Here is a 15,825-nt window from a genome sequence, read left to right as displayed (position 1 = left end):
TGCAGCCAGTAATTATTCCATCCTAAGTAAATAACTTAAAACACACTGCAATCTGACAATGTATGGACGAATCAACCCAAATAAGTGGTTCATGCATTACAGTCCATTATGGCGTACCAACTAAGCCTACCCACCAAGAACTGCATACCACTTGAGTAGTGTACCTCATTCCCATACCTGTACCACAACCCAAAATGCACCATGCTCCAGGAAACTATGATAAACATAGTAAGTACTAGGATGCAGTCAAGGACTTCTAAGCACAAATTCTGGTGTATGAGCACTGGGCAAATCCAAGTCTAGTCTAATTGAGGTGGACTAGTAGAATTAGAATGCTGCATTGGTGTCAGTTTCTTTCTCAAAATGCTCATGTACCGTCAACAGTTTCTACGGAGCACTAGATCGATCCCCAGGAAACAGAAGTAGAGATATCATGTAAAGGAATGAGGATTGGAACAATAAGGTTGATACAAGGGGAATCACTAATAGCTTGTACACAAAGAATAGATCCATATGAAAAATATCCAACACTAAAAAAATAAGGTGTTAGCTCAAATATGGTCACATCTACATTGATACCATCATCACTTCACCTAAAAGCTAGAGTTGTTGGCATGTGAACCAACAATGTATAGCACCTCAATGCTCAATTGCATGTGGAGAGGTGAATAAACAAACAAATAAGACACATTACTGAAAATAAAATAATTTTAACAAAAAAGGTGGGTAGGAAGAATTGAATCCATGACCTCCTAAGGACCATGGCCCTGATAAACAGTAAGAGCAAGGTTAGGATAAGAAAAATAGAACAAAGGAAGAAGATAACTTTAGAGTCAACTAGCAGAGAGCAATAGTAGATCCTTTCGTTTTTCCTACCAAACAATCAACCCTATACATATTATAAGCTAATGACAAGATATGCCTACAACAAACAGCACCACTCATACCTGCTGCCACTCTGACAATGTCATTTAGGTGCACCCACCACCATATGCATATACAGACTAATCTGAATCCATACAAGTTCTAGGCTTTATGCATTTTGTCCATGTGCCTTTTCTATGTCCATGGGTGTTTTAGAGATTAGCCAATTCTCAAAGAAGCATGCTCCACTTTCATCCACAAATAGGTGGATCCATCAAGTACAAGCTGCATTTCATGACAATTAATTTAATGGATCATAAGACCCTTATATGAGGGGGAAAAAAATTAAAATCCCACTTTTCAACCATGGAAAAACCTAAAGAGAGGGATAAGAGGGACAATAACTGTAACACAGATTAATGCTATTGTGGAAGTGGGAAACTTGTAGTTCATATGTCTAGAGAAGAAAAATGGAACTGGAAAACAAAGAATAACGTTAAAGTACAAAACTAACATGGTACTTGAACTTTTTGCCTCAAATCATATAAACGGGGATGGCTTTCAAACTCAAAGCACAGAAGGGATAATTTTATTATCAAAGCTCTGATAACTTAGTTCTTCCTTATTTATTGCTTTATAGTCAAAAAATGACAAAACAATCACCAAGAAGGATTACCTTTCTGATGCCTTCCCAATCTGCAAGGCGAGAGAAGACAGGTTGATGCCTACAAGAAATTTTAGATTTGGTTATGAATGAACTCTTTGACAACAATAATAGTTACTCTGCAAAATGTACTGGAAAAGAATAAAACAATTTAGATGATTTTAACGCAGGCTACCCTGCTATAAAGAAATATAAAATGTTCATTAGAGTTGAGTAAGAAGGTGATGAAGCCAAACCATTCTGCATAACGTTTCACCGAATTTGTTATCTCTTTGTGATATAATTTCTGTACAAATCTGCGTTGTAGGAACCTATCACCTACCTGCAAAGAAGGCAAAAAAGTATGCAACTTAGAACTTTGACAAGAACAAAGACAACAAGATTAACAACATCACAGAATAACTGCTTTCATTTAAAAAATGAAATTTAATAATAGCAATAATCATAAACCAAATTGAATGGAGAGCTGAACCAAATAGTTGGAGTAAAAGTTTTTTCTGGTATTACAGCCATTAAAAATATTCACAGCTTTGAATGACAGAAGAAACATTAAAACTTATACTAAGTAAACAATTTCAAGCAAGAATGTTTAACAGTTGCAATGGAATGATCAAGTCCATAAAATCAAATTTTATAGTTCAAACAAAGACGAGAAAGGTGAGCAGCAGAAAAGTAAATTAGTAATGAATCTACAGCCCAATCTTGTTCCTTCTTACATCAACAAACTATAAACAGACTGTTATCATTCAAGAGATGCAGACACGAGAATAATAACAGTGCAGGAACAAACACCAAGAACCCCTTTCTTTCCATCCAAGCCATAACTCTAAAAAATTCCCAAACATTGTTAGTTGAATCAGCATCCACTACCTCATACTTCCAAGATGGAAAATTCAAAATTCCTTTGCCACCTTCCATAAATTGACAACAATCCATCCAAAAACAACTTCACTGCAACAGATGAAAACCTTATCCACCAATTATCAAGTCAAATTGTGTTTTGAGGACAAAATGACAAACTCCCTCACCCACTTATCCACTCTCTCAGATTGAAGGTCTTCCCTTCGATCTGAACAGAACCCTTACATTCCTGTCCTTTCATGTCCTGTAGCCATGGAAATGCTGCTAAGAGAGTGGAAGAAAGAGACAATGATGCTTTGTGAGAGAGAAATGGGAACGCTCCCACATAGATTACAATATCAATGATAAAATATACAATTTACACTAAGAAAACCTTCAACTGCACAATTACCACTTCCATAGCATATTATCAAATTTAAGCAGAAGCCCATGGACTAATCGACAAAGCAACTTGAAACAACATTGATATTTAACCAGAGGCAAGAAAACTAAACTGTTTATAGTATAATGAATAACTTTTGTTTAGATAAGCAAAGAAATATATTAAGAGAGGGGAAAACAAATTTTAAGGGAGCAAAGAACTAGTGAAGCATAACAAGTAAATAATAAACAAGTTCACTGTTAGACGAGAATTATTAAGTAATTAGGCTGTGTTAATGGGGGTCTTTAAGACTTTATTATTAATAATAATTGAAGCTGTACGTAGACTCCTGCCGCCCAGACTTTTTTCTTTTTCTTTTTTTCTCCTCCTCTTCTCTCTCTTCTCTTCTCTTCTCTTCTCCTCTTCTCCAACTCACAACATGGTATTATAAAATTAATCTCCTTCAAATCTGGTTTCTCTGAATTGATTTTGATACTCTGTTTTCCTTTTCTTTTTTTTCTCATCCTCCCTTAGTCGGTCCTCAAATCTAATTTTCTGGTTGCTTGGGTGTCATTTAAGGAGATCCTTCTTCTCAGTTAGGTTGTGCAGCATCCTTGGTAAAAAGCTGTGTGTTTTCATGGTGATATACTGATGTGAAGTCAGTTACACTCTGTTTCTAGTATGCTGCTGCTGCTGTTCCTCTGTTCCACAGGCTGCTATCAGTTGCACTCTATGATTTGCTGATGATACTGTTTTGATGCTGTGTGTTCATGATTGTGCTTGCAATTTTATACTGATTGCAGGCTGGTTTCGACTGGTGTTCAAATACTTATTTCCTCTTATTTCTGCATTCGTTTCCAGTTTCTGCCAGCCATAATGCCCGATGCTGCTGCCAGGTTGTTTATTAAATGCCTGCAGTACTTTGCTGTAACAGTGTACTTGGTGGTTGTGTAATTCCTTCCAGGACATTGTAAGTTCATTTTGGTAGTCATAGATGCCTATTGAAGTTCTGGATTTTGGAAGGTCTGAAGTGTTGTAAGTTCTGGTTTCTTGAAGTCCTGAAGTGCTGTTTTTGTGCTAGTGTGTGCTGCCTGATTTCTTCTCAAGTCCTTTCCATGATAATTCAGTCATGGATAGTGCTTCTAACCATGAAAGGAGAAGTTTTCGAGGACAAGGATGAGCTTCGGATTGTGATCGTGCCAGCGGTTGTGTATTATGACGAGGAGTTCTTTGTGGCAATATTCGCATTTGCACACTTTATGGCAAGGAAAATCATACTGTTGATCGCTGTTGGGATCTCCTTGGAAAACCAACTTGGGCCAATAAGTCTCTTGCAAAGGGCGATTCTACTATTGACACTTCAAATGCACCTAGCCACTCCATTGGGGAGTTGAGTACATCATCCACTATGTATCAAGAAGAGTTTAACAATCTTTTTTGCATGGTTTGACAACTCCAAACTCAGTTTTTCACATCTACTGCTACTGTGGCCCATTCAGGTACAACTGGACTTCTTGCCTCTTCATCCTCCTTACCTTGGGTTATGGAATCTAGTGCCTCCACTCATATATGATAGGTAGTCCTAATAGGTTTGAGTCCTTGAATCTCACTACTTTACACGCTTAAGGTTACTCTTTTTTATGGTTTGGTTGCACTTTTTGGTTCTGGAAATATTTTTACAGTTCCTTCTATTCATTCCTCTTTCATCTATGTTATATGTGCCTAAATTTCCCTTGTGCATCAGTTAGTCAATTAACTAAGTCTCATAACTATTCTATGACCTTCTTTCCATCTCATTGTGTTATTCAGGATTTCCAAATGAAGAGGATTGGTGGATGGATTGAGAAGGATGGCATGTGCTATTTCGATGGTGGTCATGGTGGATCCAATTCTTTTCATACACTTCCTCACTTTCTACTCATGGTGTTTCTCTTGATTAGTGGCACGCTCATTTGGGTCATCCATCCCTTCAAAAGCTACACCAAGTTTTCCCTGTTCAAGTTTGTTTTTTTTTTTTTTTGAATGAAGGATAATTTTTCATGCATAACCTAGATCTATTTCTTAAAAAAGATTGGTCTGAATTTTTGAATGTTGTTACTCAATTCTACCAAGAAATAAAAACTTAGTTTGGCATTGGTATTCAAAATTTCGATATGATCATGCACTTAAATTTGTTCGAAATGAGCTTTCATCTTTTTCCTTGGCCAAAGGGATTATTCATCAAACATCATGTATACATACCCCTAAACAGATGGAGTGGCTAAATGAAAAAACACACCTTACTTGACATACCACAATCTCTTATTCCTTCATAAGCATTTTCCTAAAACCTTTTGGACCAATGCTCTTCTTACAACTTGTTTTGTGCTCAATAGGATCCTCTCAAGTGTTCTAAAGGGACAAATTCCCTTCTCCATCATGTACCCAAAAACATCCATTTTCTCTATTGTGTCTCATGTCTTTGGGTGCACATGTTTTGTTCATGTTCCATACATTGGTTAGGGCAAATTCTCCTCCCGTGTTGTTAAACGTGTCTTAGTTGGGCACTCAAGATCTTATAAAGTATATAGATGTTATGATCCCGACACTCATAGCAAATAAGTTAGTGTCGATGTCACCATTTTCGAGGGGACGCCTTGTTTCTAGTGTCAAGTCCTCTTTGGATGAATCTATTTTGATTCCATTAACGAGTTATCCCCCCCCCCCCCCTTTTCCTCTGTTGATCTTCTTGCCTAGGGGTGAGCATAATTTGGTTAAAACCGAATTAACTGAGTAAATTCGATCGGTTCAGTTCAGTTCGGCTTTCATTTTCGTTGAATTTCAATTTCCGGTTCGGTTGTTGGGTTCAATTAATTCAGTTTACTGAATTAACCAAATAGCATAAATTAATAATAAATAATTATATATTATATATTAAAATATTTTATATATTATATATATACTAAAATTTTATTTATTTTTTATGTATTATATATATTATTTATATTTTATATATATTAAAATTTATATTTTATATATATTAAAATATTAAATTGGTTAAAATCAATTAGCCGTTTTAACCGAAATTCGGTTCAGACGGCTTTGAGGTCGGTCAAATATGGAATTTCGGTCAGTTCAATTAATAAGAATTTTCAACTGAAATTTTTCGGTTACTTCAGTTAATTAACCAAATTCACCGAACCGACCGAATGCTCACCCCTACTCTTTCCGACCCTTATCCCTCTCAAGAAATCTTCTGCTCCTCTTCCAAATCAATAGTTACTGACTTAGAGAAACAATTGGAGGTTTATGAACAACAGAAAGCAAGCACAAACATCATTACCACCATGCAAGCGCCTCCCTTACCATCATTGTTCTGAATTCATGTTCTAGAGATCCAACCTAGTGTAACTTGGATTTTCCTATTGCTCACTAGAAAGGTACCCATCATTGTTATGAATTCATGTTTATCCTATTGCTCATTATGTTTAATTTATTCACCTTCTTGGTCATATGCATTCTTCTTTCTTGTCTATTTCCCTAGTTTCTATCCATCCCTTCATTGCATGCTCAAGTGCTTGCTAACTCTCAGTGGAAGCTTGCAATGGATGTAGAAATGAATGCCTTGACCACTCGAAGGACATGGGGTTTAGGGGATCTTCCTCCAGGTAAGGAGTTGGTTGGGTGTCATTAGGCCTACACCATGAAATATCTTCCTGATAGTTTTATTGAATGGCTTAACACTCGACTTGTTTCCAAAGGGTACACCCAAACATACGATATTGATTATTTTGAGACCTTCTCTCCTGTTGTTTGACTAAATTATGTTCGTGTAATGATCTCATCGGTAGTTAATTTTGTGTGGCCATTATACCAATTTGATGTGAAGAATGCCTTCTTGTACAGAGATTTGCAAGAAGAGGTATTACATAGAGCATCCTCCTAGGTATGTTGCTCAGGGGGAGGATGGGAAAGTATGTGGGTTGCGGAAGGCCATTTATGAACGGTATCCTTGAGCTTGGTTTGACAAATTTCGTGTTGTAGCCTCAACGTATGGCTATATTTAGTGCTACTCCGAGCATTCAATTTTTGTCCACAAAAAGGAAATAGTTGTGGTACTTCTAGTTATGTTGATGATATCATCATCGCTCATAGTGACCAAAGTGGGATTGCAAATATTAAGCAGTGGCTTCAATAAAAATATCAAATCAAGGGTTTGGGTATTCTGCGTTACTTTCTTGATATTGAGCTTGTAGGTTATAGGAAATAGTTGGATCTATCTTAGAAAAAAATATGTTGGACTTGCTAAGTGAGACTAGTTCGTTGGGAGCCTAAATCAGTTAATACTCCTATGAATCCCAGTGTGAGGTTCTCTAGGGATGCTAGATCAAACTTCGGAGACAAATGATATAGGCAATTGGCTGGCAAGTTGATCTACTTGATTATTAGTAGACCTAACATATCTTTTGCAGTGGCAGTGGTGAGTCAGTTTATGGAAATCCCAATCAACTACATTGGATGTTGTTTGTAGGAGGATTTTGCAATATCTCAAGGGCTCACCCGGTAGAGGCCTGATATATGAATGTATTAGAAATAGTGAGATTTGGGATACTCTAATGTAGATTGGGTTGGATCTGTTGATGACTGAAGGTTTACTACTGTATATTGCACATTTGTGGGAGGTAATATTGTTACCTAGCACAGCAAGAAACAAACTACTATAGCAAGATCTAGTGCTGAAGCAAAATATTGAGTTATGGCTCATTCTGTGAGCGAGCTCATATGAAAATCTCTTATGTTAGAGATGGGATTCTTGGCAAGGAAGTCAATAGATATGTTTTGTGAAAATCAAGCTACCAATTATATTGCTAGCAATCTAGTGTTTAATGAGAGGAGAAAGCATATAGAAGTTGACTATCATTTGGTGAGGAATGTTGTCTTGAAGAATGTCGCGAGGACTTCCCTTGTGAAACCTGATTACGCGTCAAAGTTGCGTAATTAGGTGTTTAAAATCATGAATTAAAGATTGCAATTTCACTTAAATGCCTAAATACATCCAATATTTCAATATGGAGCTCAATTTATAATATTTGAATTTTTTATCCTATACTTGCCTTAAATTTATGAGTAAAGTATTTAATTATTGCAGGGTATTTTGTGAATTAAAGAAGTGAAACGGGCCATGCAAAATGATGCAAATGGAAGTGTTAAGTGCAAAACGAAGCTAATTAAGCGATTATGGACAGTTTCAACATTGCTTCATAATCTGGGCATGACTCTCTCATCCGAGCTCTAATTGAGATGATTCGAGATGCTATGGAACGCCAAGAAAAAGTTCTACAACTTTCATGTTGAGTTTTGAGAGATACTGGCTGCATCAAGGTCGAAATCGGACTTAAGTTACTGCACCTGCTACGCCAATTGTGCATGGGTGAAGTTTGAAAGCCCAAAAGCAATATTTAATGGACCATGCACACACTGGGAACCGTGTGAGACAAAGAGGAGAGCTATGAGGCCCATGCATTTGCATGGGCCATGCAATGGAAAGAAGGCTAGGTCGGCCAATAGGAATGAGGCTGGGCTTTGCAAACTTAAAGAAAAAAATAGGGCATTCAAAGTGGAGTGGGCTGTGCACTTTTTATGTGGGCTGTAGTAAATTGGAATAGTGGGCAGGCCATGGAGCTTTACAGAAGGGCAGAGAGGCCCACGCACTGACCTACATTGGAAGGAGGCCAAATTGGGTTTTGGAATTAAAATAGGGGCTGTGCGCTGAAGGAGAATAAAAATAGGGTTTTGGGGGAATCTTTTGGGGGCCATGCGGCTGGAAAAGAGGAGGACAGCAGCTTTAGCTGCTGTTTTGTGGAAGACTCGGCCACCCATCTCTCTCTCTCTCTCATTCTCTCTCCCTCTCCTTTGTTTCTTCTCATTTTATTTAATTATTTTTTTTACTTTATTGTTCTTTCAATACCTTGTTTTATTTCTTGTTGGGACTTTATTGTTCTTTTAAAATCTTGTTGGAATCATTGGATTGAGTTATCTTGTTTAAGCCATTGTTAGATTAATTTTTGTTTAAGTTCTTTCTCACTCTCTCACTCCCATTTTGTTTATTTATTTATTTATTTATTTTACATTGTTGTTATTTCAATACTTGTTTTAATGCTTTGTTTGAATTTATTATTTGTTGAGTTTATTTATATTTAAGCCATTGTTGAGTAGAGTTTATTTTGGTTACACTATTGTTGGGTTTTATTTTGTTTAAGGTAGTGATGGATTGATTTTCATTTAAGTTAATGCGGATTTATTTTGTTTAAGCTACTGTTTGAGTTTAGTTAATGTTGGATTTATTTTATCTTGTATTTCAATTCCTAGGATTCAGATTTTAAGTTGTTTAATTGTTGAATGTTTTTATTAGATTAATGAAGTCTTCATTCTTAGTTTATTATTTGAATGCTTAAAGGGTTGGTTATTTTGCTTGTTTAATTTTGTTATTGTTTATTTGAATGGTTGAATGTGTCATTGAATGGATTATATTGGTTACATTAGGTTGGTTTAGTTGTTTGGTTTGTTTAATTTCATGGTAGTTATTTTTCTGTTTAAGCATGTTATGTTTTTAGTTAGGTTTCGCTTTGTTTTAATTTCGTCACAAACTCTCAAAAACTCCAAGAAATTGAATTTAAACTATGTTCAGTAAATGTTTTTCTTATTTTCTCCTTGTTGTTTTAACGTGAGTTTGAAATCAATCTACATTCCCCCTGAGGAGACCCTTTTGGGCTAATTATTACGCAACAAAACTCCTATACTTGGGATAGCCTTTGCGCTACTCATTTTAGAGTGAGTCAAAATCTATGGATTAGTTAGCTAATGTTTTTATGAAGCCTTTACTTAAGCGCACTTGGTCTAATGGTTGTTACAAGCATGGTCTTAAATTTCGACAAAATTGTCAAAATTTCCGATTTCCATCACCCTCGAAATCGAAATGGTAGTCGATTTCTATCTTGCATAATTTCCATCAAAACCTCAACAAATCATCCGAAATTAATCACAATCTCAAAATTTGAGTGAAACTTGTCGAAAATTTAGCTATAGAATGAAATTTCCTCTGAATTCAAAATGAGAAATTCAAGAGTGAAGTGAAATTTTTTGATCAATTTATTTTATTATTTCTTTTCAAAACAAAAGATTATTACGAGGGCTTTTGAAATTATATGAAAAAATAAACTAACAATATTTAACCATTCATGTCTAAAATATCATTATTTGAATAATAAATAATATTAAAATGATTTATGAGTTTTATTTGTATTAATTGAATATGTTTAATGCACATTATCTTACAAATATATTTGATACACATTATAATACAACTTTTCAACCTCATACACAACAAAGAAATATTTTAGTACTAAAACTTACATTATTATGTCTATTAATCATTTCTAAAGTTTCATAAAAGAATTCCATGTTTTACTATTGATTTCCATTAATTTTTCAAATTGAAATCAAAATTTCCATCGAACTCTCCATACCTTTGGACCTTCGAAATTTGAGTTGAAATCCAAATTTAATACCTTGGTAAGCTGGGGTTAGGTGATATTTATACACCACCAGCTTGGGAAGTATTAGACGATAATATGCTATTTTAGTAATTTAATAGTGTTATTGGGGGTATTTTTGTTATTAAAATTTTATTAATATTAATGATGTTAGAGGGCAGACCTGGAGCTGTATGCAGACTCCAAGAAACTGCCGCCCAATTTTTCTTTTTTTCTCTTTCTTTTCTTCTTTTCTTCTCCTCTTCTTTTCTCTCCTCCATATCTAATTTTACAATAGTCTCGTTAATTAATACGAATAGAAAGAAAATATTCGGATTAACCAAAAGGAAGAAAATAAAGATAGTTAACCATGTCAAGTTGGATCTAAATTATTTCCATGTTAAATCTTGTCCAATCACACAAACAATTGACAAATAAGCCACATAATATACATCAAATTACGTACCAGAAGATCCCAAGGAGAGCAGATAGCTGCAGCCCCAACAATGTGAACATTAACCCCATCCTCTCCAAGATATTTGACCTAATAACAGAGATCAAGCTTAGTCATATTTCAGAATCAATATTAAAGCTCTAAAATGAAAAAAAAAAAAAAAAAAAAATCACCTAAATCAGCTGCTGATAATGAACACTAGAAGGAAAAAAAAAAACCAAGAAACACTCCACAGTGACAATTAAGGTCATAGAATTGTAAACTAGGTGAAAATGAACAAAGAATGGGTACATGTGTCTGCTTTTAATACAAATAGAGCTGGTAAAGTCAGACCTTAAACAGCCAAACATCCTAGCCAGGCAGGGATGAATGGACGGATAGTTGGGGATGGCAGAGACCTTGCCAGCCACACTCCCTCTCCCCTCCACACACCTCAAACCCCCCCCCCCCCCCTAAAAAAAGGGAAATAAATTAATTTTGAAATTATATTTCTTGTATATGTATTGTTGAAGAGCATTGCACAGAGTTGAGGCAGTTCAAAAATCTATTTACTCAGAGAAATCGCACTAAAACATAACCAACAATGACCTTTCAGAACCATACACGCATAACCTGATGGCTGTTTTCTCCTTTAATTATTCACAATAAGAAGTTAATTTATCAGGAATGAGATAATTTCAAGCCTGAATAAGAATGTACAAGTGAGGCTAACAAATTGAAAAATGGATACAAATCAGATGAATTCATGTACCAGAATATTAGCACCAATGCTAATTCCAACAGCATACAAAAGAGCTTCTGGATATTGACAGTGAAGATAGTCGGTGACTTTACGAATATCTTCCGTCCATCCACCATTATATAAGCAATCAGACTTCTCGAATACATGAAACATGAAGAGCAAAAAGGCATTGTTATACTGACAGATATGGTTAAAAAAAAATGTTACTCTGCACATAGCATTCTAAAATAGTACTGACTCTAGTATGTTAAAAAATTGCTATTCTGTGCATTACTATATTGAAATGATGTGCTTTGAGCATGTTGGGTGATTATAGAATACCATTAAAATTAAAAGGAAACTTTATGGCAAGGCCAAAAGACCAGCTATGCTATATGGATCAGAAGGTTGGGCAGCTAAGAAACAACACACAAAAAAGTAAAAGGTGCTCCTGTTAGGATGGGTTATTTCGTCATTAGAGGCAGTAGGAGCGAGAAGAGTAAACCTAGAATAACTTGGACTGAGAAACTGAGTGATAATTGAAAGCAATGCAACTTTATGGGTATATTGCCCTAAATCATGTGGAATGGCAGAAAAGGACTCATATAACTGACCTGCCTATTTGGACATAAGGCTTGATCATGGTTGCTTTTGTTGTCATTCCTAGGATAAGTGTGCCAATTTCCAGATTCATATGTGCCATCTAAAACAATGACATCCATCTTGGCAGGTAAGTTCCACTACATTCTTATTCCTACAATTTTCAACATTACATGACAATGTGCAATGATTCTCTAATGGGTTGGTGACTCTTGGGATGGTTCTATCTCTCACGAAAATAATTCCCATTCTCTCTCCTGAGAAACTGTTCCATGGATTCACTAGACTATGTTAAGGCATATGAGCTCTAAATGCTTGATCCAGATCAGAGGAAAGACCTTCATCAAATGTTGGACTTGGGCAAAGTTAGGAAGACCCATTACCTGTTCTTTCCTTGAATGGGTCAGATTTCCTGAAGATGCTGTCGATTGGTTCTCTGATGGATTATTGAGCCTCGGTTGGGAAGGTGTTTCAGAAGCATTCAAATGGATATTGTTTAGGCTATATATAAAGGCCAGCCTTTTTTTTTGGGATCACGCTTGCAATACTTAGAGAGAGGATAAGAATTTGACATTAATAAGCAATCTCTTCTATCTTCACTATTTATAGTAAAATTTCTTCACATTTCTGCAACAAACGTAAGCTTTCAAGCTGACCTGGCATGCCATCTCTCCGTTCTTCACTATACACAGTAAACGTTCTTACAATCCTTATGGACATGCACTTCCAAGCCAAACATCTCTACTTGTTTCTGTTCTTTTTGTGATTGTGTGTTTGTTGTTTGTTTAGCTTGCCACTCAAACCTTAATCTTTGATTTTGTTTACATTAACTTTGCTCATAAGTCAAAACTTAGTGCAACATGAAAAATTTAGACACGTTGAACCTAAAGAACACTTCTTTAAGGATATGGAACACAATAATGCTGTTTGCAGCCCTCATATGAAGATAGGAGTCCGATTAGTGGAGATACTAATAAGCCTCTAGTAGTACTCTAGGCAAGGTGGTCATGAATAACATAGATGTTCCTGATTAAAGGCTACATAAGTATCCTAGGCAACCTGGCCATTTGTTTTTTATAGATCTTCCTGCTTAAAAGCAATGATGGGAAGCATCTCCTTAATATGTATACATATATACAAACATATATATAAGCATTTACAATTTAAGAGGGCACTTCTTTCTCAATTTGATATGAGTCAGTGTAAATAAAAATAAATAAAATGACAGAAGCCCGCTATTCTCTCATTGCTTTCTTTCACCTCTCCTTTTTTCGCTCCTTTTTATTTTCCTTTCATGAAAATTCTCAAGCAAAACCAACTTGCCTTCTCCTTCCTTTTTTCTCTTTTCTTGCCTCTCCATTACCATTCTGCACATCTAAAGCCCACATCTTCCAGCTAAATATAATAATGACACCGAAAATAACCCTATGTATGCAAATGCTAAAGTCTATAAAGAAACAGGCAAGTCTTCCAACAGTTTATTATAATCAATGTTTTAAAATGCTCAATCAAGGCTCACCTTGAGGCCCACCTAAAGGAAAGGCATGCCTAAAACAGCTTGAGGCTCAATCTAAAATACCAAATTCCAAAAAGGTTAATGCATTACCCATCGAGGCTTACGCATTTGTGCAAAAGACACGCCTTTTGCATCCTTTTAGTTGAGGCTTATGCATTTTGAGTATGTGATTCTCAAGTTAGAATTGGCTAGAAAATTTTACCTACGTGTTTATATAAAAGGAATGTGATAATATGAGTTGATTTCTAAAACTCTTGAACCTCAACCTTTCCAAAATAATTGTGAGTTGTATCTTAAATCATGAAAATAATTTGAACTTTGTAATTCTCTTGTCATGGTTTACGTCATGAATTCAAGTTAGCAGCCACGCAAGTAGTTTGCAACACATATCTATTTTTTTTTTAACATTATATTTGTGATTTTCTTAATTTTTTATTTATTTTTTAAAAATATATAATTGATTTACATATTTTTATCTAAAAAAAAAATTCTCAAAATGCTTATGCCCTAATGCCTTGGGGCTTACACCTCGCCTTTTAAGGGCTAAAACACCTCACCTTACACCCTTTAAAACATTGATTACAATCATATGATAGAACATATAAGACTACTAATAAGAAAAGAGAAAAAGTTACACCTAGAGAAAAGTGTAGGCTAGTTGCAATACCAACACGTTGATTGTTGACAAGTGAAAGAGCTATGCAACTTATATTTTGGTAAAATCTCACATATAAAGAACTTACAGTTATTGGTACACCACTGAAACCCCGATGATTGATGACACAAATATTCCACCCGTGTTTTGCCATCTTGAAGGCAAAATGCTTTATATACTGTTATACAAGTTACATGATTAATAGCAAAAGATTTTACATACAAATGATTGGCAAGATGAAACAAATTTTGAATGGGAAACCATGAGGGAAAAAGGGGGGGAGGGGTTGGATTTCAGTTATTTCTAGAATGAAGTGAAAAGAAGCTGTGAACAAACTTCACAAAAAATCAACAAAAAATACAGCTCTCAATCAGCAATAACATGAAGTAGAAGAATGCATAATCTGCCACTGATTTTCCATGAGTATGACATCAATTCCAAATCTGCGTCCATTGATGTTAGACAACATCAACAGATTTATCATAAGGTATATCAACTGAATAACGTATTTATCAGCTAAATATTACAGCAATGTAGCATATAATACAATAACATTTGATCAAATATGAGGTCAAAAACGGTGCCAGTGGATGTTTCCATCTTCTTGCTGACTTGTGCTACTCCATTTAAATGGCACCTTGCCTAGGCAAGTCATCAACAATAATGCATTATTTACTCACTGTATAAAAATTTTAATAACTAATACACTTCAATCAACTTGCAATGTTATCAAAACGCTTCAAAGAGCCCTAACTTACTTGTCATTTGAAACTTCGTAAACATTCCACGCATATTTAATGTTTGCAGTTTATGTCAATAAATTTTGGTACCACTTTGTGCGCCACTGTACTGGTACATAGTACCTACTACCTAGTGCATCTAGACAAGGCAATCATTATAAATAAAATTAAGCCTAGTGCATCTAGACAAGGCAAACATTATAAATAAAGTTATGTCTATTGTTACAGGTTAGCTTGTTAGTAAGGGTATTGTCATCTATTTTACATTAGAAACATTATAAACGAGACCTATCTATTCTATGAATTCTCCAGCTATCACAATTCTTCATGGAATCAAAGCAAAGACCCGTGATCTAAGACCGTACAAAACCCTAAGATTATGTTTGGTTCCAGAATGTCTATTCCTAGAATACAGTGAAATAACATAGGGATGTAATAAGAATTGTGTGGGAATGTAATAATTTAGAGAAGAGTCACTCTTTTGACTTGATTTTTCCTTTTCTTTCATTATTGTTTTTTAGTTTTTTCGTTTTGGTTTGTTCCAAAATGTTTTCGGGAGATGTCCCATTCTCCTTTTTTGTAAATTCTTCTCCTATTAATGAAATCTCTTCTTTTACTATCCAAAAAAAAAATTATACAACGGGGGCATTAATGTCCAACTTACCCCAGAGGGGAGCACAGTGAATTAGTGGGAATATTTTTCAATGAATGTGAAATTGCTACCATGTTAGATTCTAGGTGTAGGTATGAGATGTCATGGTCATCACATTCTTGGGAATGTTGAAATATGTCATGAACCAAGCTCTTAAGGGTTCCAATTGGGTGTTTGGTTTGGGTTATTTGGGCAAATCCTCTTTTGATGCCTAACTCACTTCCTT

General features: G+C 35.3%; 1 protein-coding gene across 2 annotated transcripts in view; it reads right to left on the bottom strand.

Annotated features, from left to right (window-relative positions):
* The window catches only part of LOC131161759 (embryogenesis-associated protein EMB8-like), a 42,589-nt gene that overhangs the window by 13,901 nt on the left and 12,863 nt on the right, over window positions 1-15,825 (bottom strand). For both annotated transcript variants that reach the window (XM_058117715.1, XM_058117716.1), the window contains exons 6-10: window positions 14,296-14,385; window positions 11,467-11,589; window positions 10,728-10,805; window positions 1,765-1,850; window positions 1,541-1,589 (exon numbers count right to left, since the gene is read on the bottom strand). In XM_058117715.1, coding sequence (XP_057973698.1) covers window positions 1,541-1,589; window positions 1,765-1,850; window positions 10,728-10,805; window positions 11,467-11,589; window positions 14,296-14,385 — 426 coding nt within the window. The remainder of the gene's footprint in view (window positions 1-1,540; window positions 1,590-1,764; window positions 1,851-10,727; window positions 10,806-11,466; window positions 11,590-14,295; window positions 14,386-15,825) is intronic.

This window comes from Malania oleifera, chromosome 8 (genome assembly GCF_029873635.1).
Source record: "Malania oleifera isolate guangnan ecotype guangnan chromosome 8, ASM2987363v1, whole genome shotgun sequence".
Lineage (NCBI taxonomy): Eukaryota > Viridiplantae > Streptophyta > Magnoliopsida > Santalales > Ximeniaceae > Malania > Malania oleifera.
This window is presented reverse-complemented; position numbering and strand designations above follow the sequence as displayed.